This window comes from Silurus meridionalis, chromosome 18, assembly GCF_014805685.1.
Source record: "Silurus meridionalis isolate SWU-2019-XX chromosome 18, ASM1480568v1, whole genome shotgun sequence".
Classification (NCBI taxonomy): domain Eukaryota; kingdom Metazoa; phylum Chordata; class Actinopteri; order Siluriformes; family Siluridae; genus Silurus; species Silurus meridionalis.
In genome coordinates, this window is record NC_060901.1 from 26,294,905 (window position 1) to 26,306,994 (window position 12,090).

General features: G+C 40.1%; 1 protein-coding gene across 1 annotated transcript in view; it reads left to right on the top strand.

The window, feature by feature from the left end:
• kcnk2b (potassium channel, subfamily K, member 2b) overlaps positions 1–8,818 on the top strand; it is a 20,334-nt gene extending 11,516 nt beyond the window's left edge. The window contains exons 4-7 of the mRNA XM_046873726.1: positions 126–286; positions 2,757–2,979; positions 3,411–3,550; positions 6,996–8,818. Coding sequence (XP_046729682.1) covers positions 126–286; positions 2,757–2,979; positions 3,411–3,550; positions 6,996–7,328 — 857 coding nt within the window. The 3' untranslated portion in view covers positions 7,329–8,818. The remainder of the gene's footprint in view (positions 1–125; positions 287–2,756; positions 2,980–3,410; positions 3,551–6,995) is intronic.
• Positions 8,819–12,090: the final 3,272 nt, after the last annotated feature.

Here is a 12,090-nt window from a genome sequence, read left to right on the forward strand (position 1 = left end):
ATTTAGAAAGGATTCAAAGCGGCCCGGGTATCCAGACTCGTCTTATGCAAACCCCTTTGGCTCATGTGGCACTTACTTTCACGTCATACTTTTCATCTTTACTTTCTGTACTTTCTCTCCTGCAGGATTCGGGAACATTTCCCCTCATACGGAAGGAGGCCGGATATTCTGCATAGTGTACGCGTTGTTGGGAATCCCTCTGTTCGGCTTCCTGCTGGCCGGAGTTGGCGATCAGCTGGGGACCATATTCGGAAAGGGCATCGCTAAAGTAGAGAAGATGATCGTGGTGAGTGGGTGAATATTAGACTTGAAAAAAAATAAATTAAATGTTGGAAATATTGACATATGGAACACCTCCTCATCATTCCACCACAACTCCAATAATCTGTCCATCATTCCCCATATATGATAAACAAATGTTTGAGGACACGAGTTAAACACAAAAATGTGGATTTAGAACATCCGATTCCATATTAAATTCTTATTAACTGTTATAATAAGCTCCATTCTTCTGGGCAGATGTTCCACTAGATTGAGATTTGGTAGAGATTTGTGCTCATTTATACACAATAAAGGTAGGAATTGATGTAGGTGAGGTGAGGAGGCCTGGGGGTGGCGTTCCAATTCATCCCAAAGGTGTCTGAAAGGGTTGGAGATCTCATATCGTCATGGAGCTTGGGTTCCACTCTGGAACATGTTTTGGTCTCTGAGTTCATGTGAATTTTGTGGCAGGAACCACACATGGACGAAAAATGGACTCTCTTGACTCCTAGGACAAGATCTCCATTGTGCTGACTCACAGTTTCTCTCTCTCTCTCACAAAGTACGTTACTTTTCATTCTCTGAAAGTCTGCCAAACCTGGGGAGGCCTGAAATGCCGACTCAGCTGCTTTCTTCGTGACGGATCGTTTGTCCTGGGAAAAGAGCTCTCGACGTAATTCACGCTGCGCTCGCACTGAAAGTCCTCGCAGGAGCGTCACGTGGCCTCTCGTTCACTTCGGTGCATCACGACCTGATCTGTTCCTCGACATGTGCTGCGTCAGAAACCGAGAGCCGAGCAGATTGTAGGAGGACAGAACTGACTCATGGAAATGTGCTAAATGAAATCAATATGAGTATATTCATTAATAAATATAATAATCCTTAAGTAGGAATTCTTGATCATCTCAAGAGCATTATTCATAAAAGGAGTCTCCAGATTCACTCAAGTTTTTAGAACTTCCAAAAAATTCCTCAACCTGCATGTGGTTTTAATCCTGGAGAATAAAACAAGGCTGAATTATAAAACCCCTCAAAACTTTTGAGCATCTCCAACTCCTCATGAACGTGCCTGGTTCTCATGAAAACAATCAAACGCTGAAACGGTCCGCCAGCTGAGGAAAAGTTTGCTATGAAATTTCGGAAAGATGGATTGCACCAAGAGGAAGTATGACTCTTCCGGTCATATGTGGTTCTTCAACAAACGGTCTTGAGATGCTGTGGCTCTTCAAACTATGAGACTCAAACCTGGTCCAGCATGACAATACCAATGATTGTAGGTTGGACGATGCTAAAGATATCTTGCTGTAGAGATAGAACCCTATTGAAAACATTTGGGATGGATTGGAACGCCACTCCAGGCCTCCTCACTTCCTTAGCTTCATCAATACCTGACTTTGCTAACACTCCACCAAATCTCCACCAAATCTAGCGGAACATCTTTCCAAGCTTATTCTAAAAGTAAATGAGGACAGCTGACAACTCCGTTTAATTAAAGTCTCTTTATCTTATCTCTCGAGCCCGACTTCTTTCTTTACGGCAGGAAATAATACTGCGCCCCGCCGAGCTTTATTTTTCAACGCCGATTGGAACGCTGCAAAAGTATGATATGGTTTATTACCCTAATTAAGTGAATACTCTTGCATGATTTGTGTACTGTGTGATTTGCAAGTAACAACAGAAAACATGGACAAATATCCATGATGGAGCAACAATTCAACCTAAATATTTGGCAATAGAGGGAAAATTGCTGTTGAGGAAATAATATGTATTAGGATACGGTTTTGATGTTGGCAAAAATAGATGGACGGATAGATGGAAGAGATGGATGAATGAAGGTTGGAATGGTTCTCAATACTTTCTCATTGCTCAGCATCTTCCAGTGGATCCAGTGCATGCAATGAACGCTAGGACGAACTCAAAAGCTTTACAAGGAAATGTACAGTTTTCACAATCTGATCTCAGATCATTAACCTCGCTAATGGAATGGAGGTTTATTATTGGAGGAGGATGACATATTTATTGCTTAATTGAACGTGTTGTTCGTGAACTCTGTGTTGTTTATTTATATCCACACATTATACTGTCATGGATAGACCAGGGAAAATACAAGAGAGTGAGAAATGGGAGTGCAGGAAACAATAAACTTAACTGAGACCTGCTTCACAAGAGGCAACTCAGGAGGGCGTAGGAGCGGTAGGTAGTCCCGGTAGATCAGACGGCAAATGAAGGGGAAGAGGGACCTTTTGAGTGAAGGGGACGGGTGTAGGTGATTAGTATATATATATATATATATATATATATATATATATATATATATATATATATATATATATGTACATATATATTTGTCCATCCTTTCCTCCCCCATCCATCTATTCATCCCTCTAATCATCCATCCCCCTATCTGTCCATTTATCCATCTGTCCATCCCACACGTGACAACCCTAAAAAACTACAAACCATAAACTAACTCATCTCTTTCTCTTTCACTACAGAAGTGGAATGTGAGCCAGACCAAGATCCGCGTGATCTCCACGGTGCTCTTCATCCTCTTCGGCTGCCTACTTTTTGTCACGTTGCCAGCCATCATCTTCAAGCACATCGAGGGCTGGAGTGCACTCGAGGCCATTTACTTTGTCGTCATCACCTTGACAACCATCGGCTTTGGCGATTTCGTCGCTGGCGAGGGCGAGCGCCGTCAGCACCAGGACAGCAACGGTAAATAACGACAAATTCAATTTCTATATACCTGTATATCTCTATATAGTCTTTATAGCTATATATAATCACAAGGGCCAGAAGTTAGCAAAAATCAGTAAAGTTAGCAAAGAGGCCTGGGGTGGCGTTCCCATTCATTCCAATTAGTTTGGTAGCTCTATAGCAGCAGATCTTCAACATGCAGGTTTGGGCCTCCTAGTTGAGGTGAAGGAAAAATGTAATGCAAAAGTCGTAGGCTGGAAAAGTCGGGTGTCTTAATACTTTGTGGCCAAACTGTGTAGCTACAAATGGATAAAAAAAAAAGAGCCAAGCTTTCATGATATTGATTTGCAATCAATTCAGTGACAATCCATATCTTGATCAAGTCCTGCATTTTTTTTTTTTTATTGACCGTCTGTTTCTCTCGCTCTCTCTCTTTCTCGCTCATCCAGGTGGCTCTGAGATGGAGTACCTGGACTATTATAAACCGGTGGTATGGTTTTGGATTCTGGTGGGCCTGGCTTACTTCGCCGCCATCCTTAGCATGATCGGAGACTGGTTCCGGGTCATCTCAAAGAAAACCAAGGAGGAGGTAAAGCTCAGTGGAAACCCGCTCTGAAATAACCTTTCATGTACAAGTCTAGAGGTATCCCTAATTTATCGAGTCATTGATGAAAGTGGCAGTGAAAAACTCCTATCTGGAAGAAACCTTGGGAGGAACCAGACTTAAAAGTGAACCCGACCCCATCCTCAGCACCTAAGGTTTATTTATTAGAAAATAAACAATAGAGAAAATAGTTTGGAAGAAATCGGTTCCAGTGCGTTCAAAAACAGACAGAAAGTCAAATGTTATTAGTTGCCAGTTCTGTGCATTTCACCCCTAGGCCTTCAGTGGCGTTCTGTTCAAATCAATTACCCTCTTATCACCATCATTATGACACCATGGATATTGAAAACATTAATATTACTATTACCAAAGCAGAACACAATGCAACAAGTCTCCTTTCACTGTAGCCACAACTGCACCTCCCACATACATCATCTCTATCAGAAGCATCGATATCAACCGAATAAAATTACCTTGAGTTTCCCTGCATTTATTTTCTGTGCATTGCAGGTTTTCCTGGGGATTTAAAGGCAAATTGTGTGTTTTAAAGCTAAATAAATTGCAAAAGTAGTTCTTGAAAAAGCTGAACAAATGTTTTTGAACTTTGGGGTGACCTTTCCTCAAGACTTCCAGCTTCTGTCCTGTAAATTGTAATTTCTTCTCCTCTGTCAGACGTTGTGAAATAAAAAAAACTTTTACAAGTTTGGACTAGCACGCTATCAGACCATTCGAACAAAGGACGTGAAAAATCGAATCCGCAGGGTTGATCTAACAGATTCCTTTGACCTCGGCAACATGTGATGTGAGGGTTGAAATCTGATTGGATTTGCAGTCTGAAAGAGTTCAGTCCAGCAAAACAGGGGGAAGAAAAAAGTAAAAGAAAAACAACAGAAGGCAGACAGTCGTGACTAATCTTTCGGGATTAAAGCAGTTAAGTGCTCAAATAGCCAACTAACCCCCGGTTGGCATCACACCTGGTGCAGGTTTCCTAGCAACCACCATTTCCTGCTGTTCTAACAGAGATTCAATGCATATGGTACAATTCAGGGTGAGAGTCGCATGGGCTGGAGGGAAGGTAGAGCACACACACACACACACACACACACACACACACACACACACACATACACACACAACAATTGTAATCAGATGTTATTCAGCTGTAGTGATTGTGATTGTGTATTAGAGTATACACACACGCACACACACGCACACACACACGCACACGCACACACACACACACATAAACACACTTAAACACACACGTACATATATTTACCAGTAGGTTTGGATAGAAGATTTTCCTTTTTTTCTTTTCTTTAAAGAAAGAAAGAAATTTAAGAAAGAAAGAAAGAAAGAAAGAAAGAAAGAAAGAAAGAAAGAAAGAAAGAAAGAAAGAAAGAAAGAAAATGTGGAATATAAGGGAAAGAAGAAAGAAAGAAAGAAAGAAAGAAAGAAAGAAAGAAAGAAAGAAAGAAAGAAAGAAAGAAAGAAAGAAAGAAAAATGGACAGAAAAGAAAAAGAATGGAATAGGTAAAGATAAAGATAAAGGTAAAGATAAATGAGAAAGAAAGAAAGAAAGAAAGAAAGAAAGAAAGAAAGAAAGAAAGAAAGAAAGAAAGAAAGAAAGAAGCAAACAAACAAACAAACAAACAAACAAACAAACAAACAAAAATGAACATAAGTTAAATGTTAATGAGAAAAAAAGAAAAAAAATCATAGGAAAAGAAATATAAAAGTATGAGAGAGAGAGAGAGAGAGAGAGAGAGAGAGAGAGAGAGAGAGGGATGCCACTTTACCCCTCATGATTCTCTTTATTGTCCTTTGGCTCTCAGCTTCCTTTTACTGTATTTATAGCGGATTGTATTCTGCAGTCTCTCACCCACACACACACACTCACTTCACTTAAAGAGGCCTGTTCCTGTACTTAAACTGTTCCTCCTTCTCTTTCTCTCGTTCTCTCATTCTCACCTCAGTATTATTGTCTGTTCAACATTTTATTACCTTCTAAATGCCATTCCGCACTTTTAATTTGCATCCGCTCATTATTTTGTTCCCTGTGGATCGGTTTTCTCATAAGCTTTTACAAACATAGAAAATACAAACTGTGTTGTTGTTTTTTTCAACATTATAAACTATAAAATCTGTTGCCAAAAGTACTGGAACGCTTTTCAAACGGTTTCCACAAAATGTTGTCAATACACATTTGTACAGAAAGTTTTTGAAGGGCATGAAATTTGCCCCTTCACTTGAACTAGGGGGGCTCAAACATGATCTATGATGATGCCCCTGTTCCCAATGCTCCATGAATATCAGCTTTTCATGGGTTGGAATATGTAGAAAATGTCCTGCTTTAAAGCGCCAACCTTATTGGGATAAATTGGAACGCCACCCTAGGCCTCCTCGCTTCACCGCCATCAGGATCTGACCCTACCTAGTAACACTCTTGAACATCTTGAACAGAAGAGTGGAGCTTATTGAAACAGTAAATAGGGACTCAATGTGGAATTGGATGGTCAAAAAGGTACTTTTATGATGTGGTAGATGCCCTTATCCAGAGCGACTTAACATTTATCTCAATCATACAACAGAGCAGCTACGAGGTTAAGGGCATTGCTTAGGGGCCCGCCTTGGTGTGGCTGGGATTTGAACTCACGACCGTTCGTATCCAAAGTCCAATGCCTATGCAAAGTCCATTCCAAGTTTACGCTTAGATGTCCACAAACATTTGCCAATATATTTTAAACACAGTTGAATTCTCAAATCCTATTGGTCGCTCTTTTGAATACTGTGATTCAATAGTAACAGCTTAAGAGCAATGGGATCCATATGGACGAAGGGTATACATTATTCAAGAGGCGTATTATAATAATAATAATAATAATAATAATAATAATAATAATAATAATAATAATAATAATAATAATAATAATGCAATTTTTGGTAAGTTTTCCTCGTAATCCGAAGGAGGTGTCCTGGAAGTTTTTTTTTCTGTGTCAAGAACCTTTTGCAATTTACTCCGGGTCTCTGTGATGGTGTCAATAAGGCGACCTTTGAGCTAAATCTTCAGCTTTGGGAAGAAAGCGAGGTACGCAGGAGCCAAATCTTGCCAGTAGGGTGGGTGCAGAAGTGAGATCATGTGGATTATTCGCCGAAGATCATCATACACAAGTTCCCTAATGATTTCGACATTTTCGGGGATCAAGCACATTGAAAGCCTTTCAGATATTGATAATTGACACCATAAATCTCTAATCTTTTTTACCACCTCATACAAGAAGCTGATCAACTTTGCAAAACAGCAAGTGACAATAGGAATTAATATAAAATTACATTTAGCTATAAATGGTTCAAAATGTCTTGTTAATCCTTAACTTCTTGATGCAATATCATTCTCTGCGTGACATAAACACCTGTCTTTATCCCTCAGGTGGGCGAGTTCCGGGCGCACGCTGCCGAATGGACGGCTAACGTGTCTGCTGAGTTCAAAGAGACGCGCCGGCGCCTCAGCGTGGACATCTACGACAGGTTCCAACGTGCCGCTTCCATCAAGCGCAAGCTCTCGGCTGAGCTTGGCATCAACAACGCACCAGTCAGCCAGGAGATGACGCCGGGCAAGCGAGCGCTCTCAGTCAACTTGGGAGAGGACCGAGAGACGTATCCGTCCCTTGCACTGGCACGCAACGGCAGCCTTTTCCTTAACGGCCTCAGCCCGGAATATGCCGACCGGCGTGACATTGCCATCATAGAACATCTAAAATGAGACGCAATGAGGGGAGACAAAAAGTAAAAGAACTATGGAAGACTTTGGAATATTGTCAAGTGACAGAGTACGCAATATGCGAGAAAGGATAGGTGTGTCGGATTACCGGATTCGAACTTATGCACCGATCGATCAATTCTCATCCACGACGTTCTTTCCTAACGCAGGAACAAACACCAGAGCATTTTCAGGATTAACCCTCCTGCACATGCACCCTTGACCCTGCCCCCTTTTTTTCTCTGAGAAGCTCACCAAGGAGCTTTCAAGTCTCTGACCAATGAAGGTATTCTTCGTTGTATCTCTTGTCAACAATGAACCAGATATGTCTTTTCTTCTCACTTATTTGAGGACTAACAATTTGAATGTCATTGTGCTTGAGACGTTCCGGGAAAGCAAGGAATGCCCATGTCTACGTCTTGTAGCCCTGAGATTCATTTAGTGCCTTAATGACTACCGAACTCAACCCTGCATGTATTGATCTATTTCTGGAACCTGCTCAGATATCAACCTAAAAGCGACCCACATGGGGTTTGAAATCCCACGTATAGGCAAGCAGGTGACCCCGGAGGGTAACCAAGGTCCACTGTTGCTATGACGATCTGGGAAAAGGACACAAGGCTCTCGGTTGAATCCCTCGAGGATCACCATGGTTACTACGGCATGCCAACCGAGTGTATTCTGCCTCGCACACACACTTTCCACTTCACACAGACTACAAATCAGTGACTCTTGAGCGATCCGGTGGCATTTCGGATGCAGACTGCCTTCGCAGTTCCACGATACATTTTGAAGAATCCACACAATTTGGTTTAGAAATGACAAGCCCTACATTACAAGCCGGTTTCATGCGTTTGATTATAAAATATTGACAGCAATATTTTATTTTGTAACTTTGTTCTTAGTGCTTGCGATTTGCTTGAGGTTTTTCTCCCTGAAGCACCTTGCCCACCATGGACAGTGTCTAGTTCATAAAAGATCCAAGTGATTCCAGAGGTTTTAAAGTTATCACTAAATAATAATGGATAAGACATAAAACATATGTGGGCTAATGATTAGCAAGCAGGGTTAGAGGGTTAGGGTTAGGGTTAGGTTTAGGGGTTAAGCATATGGGACTATAGTTAGGGTTTAGGGTTTGGGTAAGTGGTTTTGGGTTAGGTTTTATGGTTAGAGGAAAGGTTTAGGGTTAAGGAGTTAAGGTTGGACTTAGGGATTTGGTTTACATTTAGACTTAGGTTTGGGTTAGGGAGTTAAGATTAAGGGTTTGAGTTAGGGGTAAGAGATTTAGGTCTGGGTTGGAGTGTGGGATTTGATTTTAGGTTATATTTTTAGGAGAAAGGTCTAGGGTTAAAGAGTTAGGGTTTGAGTTAGGGGTTAGGGTTAGAATAGGGTTTGGGTTAGGGTATGGTGATTGGGATTATGTTTATGTGATTAGAGAAAGGTTTAGGGTTAAGGAGTTAGGATTGGAGTTGGAATTAGAATTTTAAATTAGGGTAAGATTTAATCGTGGGATTTGAGTTTAGGGAGTTGGGGTTATGGTTAGGGGTAGGAAGTTTGGGTTTGGGTTGGGGAAAGGGGTTGGGGTTAGGTTATATAGTTAGAGGAAAGGTTTATGGATAAGCATTTGGGGTTGAAGATTAGGGTTAGAACTAGGGTTGTGGGTTAGGGTTAGAGAGTTGGGGTGTAGGGTTTGAGTTAGGGGTGAAAGGTTTAGGTTGGGGAAAGGTGTTAATGTTAGAGTTGGGAGTTAAGTTAGACTTAAAGTTAGGCTTTGGGGTTAGGAAATTTGAGTTTGAGTTAGGGGTTAAACTTAGAGCTAGATAGTTAGGGTTAGGGGTTAACCAGTACTAATTTGTATTGGTTATACATGTTATTGAAAGCAGCATCCTTTAAAGCAATCATATGCAAGCAAAGGGAAAGTGGCAATTGAGATGTTATGGAATGAGTGGAACAACCAGTGTGTGGAAATCCAGGGACTCACAGGACTGATGTGGAATGTACAAAGATATATTTTTTAGTGTTTTTTTTTTTTAATCAAACCTGCTATCAACTCATGGGAAACTGGTGAGGTTTATGATGTTCCACATGTCGTTTGATGTGATCGTTTTGACAGCAAGCTCTCAGGGTCACAAAAATGGAAATAAAACAAAAGCAAAGAGAAAAAAAAGAGAAAGAGAGCAAAAGAGCGATGCTGCAGCTCAGATAAGACCTTCTGTTACAAAAACGTCTGCTGCCTGCAGGGGAGTGTGTGTGTGTGATGAAAAATGTAGCTTTTACTCACAGGGAACCGTCTGAACTTGGGATTCAGGGTACGACTTCAAGATACTGTTATTTATTTATTAGATAAAATTAAAATTTGTTTGGTCACAAGGTCTCGATCAGCGGTTTGTCACAATCAGAGGTTTTTCTGCCATCTTCAGGAAGGATGAGTTTCCGTTTTTACGCCATAGAAAATGATTATCTGTTAGCAAGTCGCTGTGGTGTGAGAGGAAAGAAATGGGTCAAGACTAGCGATAGAGAGGATCGGATCATTTTGAATACTTCAAAACCAGCTTATTCACGTATAAACTCTGTACCGGAACCATAAATCTTTACTATCATTTTTTTCACATAAACCAATGTAGCACTCAGCTAAGCTAACTCCACGACTAAGTCGGTGCAATGTAAATCACTTAGAACTGAAAATACATTCACTCAGCATTTATTTTTTCCCAGAATCACACACTTGTGCCATTTGTGATCATTTCCACAATTTGGCCATATAACCCCCCTTTAGCTTTACTTGAACGGTAGACTGGTGTTTTCGCCAATCTGTTGTTCGTAATGAATGTATCTCAAGGTCACTAATGAATGTATTAAAAGGCCATCGAAATCGCTCAATTCGACAACAAACTTGTACTTTTTTCTAGATGAGTCCGAGCTCAATGAAGTGACAAACTCATGCATGTTTGTTTATTTTTTTTTACGATTCAGCTCCAACAAAGGGCTTGAAACAGTGTTAATAGACTCTGCTTGTGTTACGTAAATTACCTATTATGTTTTCTTTTTTTTTTCCCACCCATCGATAACCTTATATAATAAAGATCCTTCTTTTTATACGATGACAGATTTGTGGTTTGATTTATCGAGCTCACACACACACTGATCTTTTTTTCCCAGATGTCAAACGTGCACCACGAAAAAACTCAAACAAATAGGGATTACTTTGCAACTGGCAACAACAAAAAAAAAATTCCTTGTATTCAGAGTCAGAAGAGTTTTCACTCTTCTATATCCAGAAGTTGTTTCCTGATATATATAATGAATTTAAGAATAGATATACATAATTTTATTCGAAAGTATTGGGACACACGGTTTTTCCAGCCACATCTAACTCTTGTCCAAACTGTTACCACAAAATTGAAGATACACAACTGTGTCAGATGTTTGTCTTTTTTTTGTTTTATGAAAATTTTTGTCCTAAGAAATTTTACACATTCATGTAGCAGGTTCTTTACATAACTCAATGACGACAACTGTCGTTTGTTTTGTTCGAAACACACATTTTTCAACTTGTTCAAACTCAACACCGAGTCTCAGGCGTGCTTCCATCAATCCGATACGCCAAAGCAGTCACGTGTTTTACAAAGGGCATTACTTAAACGAATGAAAAATATCAGTACATGAAAATAGACAAAAACTATTTGTTTGCTTCAATGATTTGTCCAAAATAATGATTTGTTCCCAGATGAAACATTAATGTGTGTAAGGTGTGTATTTTATTTATTGTCCCTGAGATATGCAGGAATATCATTATTTAGCCCTTAACACACACCTAACACGCCGCGTCATGCTCAACCTGACCTTGCGCTCATGATGCCTGCACGTGATCACATGACCACACGATAAGAGGATTGAGAATAACTTGAAAACGTGCTAATACTGCCGTTTCATTGTTCCATGAAGGCAGGTCAATCTGAACCCGAACAAAGGCGTCTGGCTGTGTGAAAGCATTCTTTCGCACACACACACACACATATACACACACATCAGTTCTGAATAGAACTCATTACACCCAGCTTTTCACGTCACGGGACGGCATGGGCGTACTGTATCTGCACGAACCGGATCTGACGGCGCATTTAGCGTCTGATCTGAACTGCGTCACTTCGAAAGCAATCAAAAGCTGGACAACAAATGAACGAACGCGCACAATTGCTAACAGACGATTAGCGTGCAATAGAAAAAATGATTTTTGGGGGTTTGTCCGCTGTAGTGCATATCTCTGATTTGCATATTCAAAAGAACTAGAATAATATTTGCATATTCAAAGCACTTTTATTTACATTTTAATAAATTAGACGTCCAACTGTCCTGTATGGGGACTTTTCCTGTTTTATGAAAGGAGTCAGGACTTTGACACAATCTGAAGGGATATGAAAATTTCAGAAATTTGTCCACTATTGTAAATTTTATTAAATTAATCCTTAATTTAATTTTATGCAAATTTCCATTGAACTGGTACTGGTAGAAAACAAAAAAGTTGAATCGTAAAAATTGCTTCTTCTTCTTTTTTTTTTTTGCCTTTGTTTCACCGATATCTATATCAATTCACTTCAAAAACAAGCAAAGTCACTGATTTTAATGCCTGTGGCTAACATGAACACGGCTAACGAGTCATGCTAGCTGTAAAGTGCTTTGTCTGGCAGCTCTGGAGTTGTTAGCAGAGTTTCTAGAGTTTGATTCCAACATGAATTAGCAGATGGAACCATTTTTGAGAGGAATC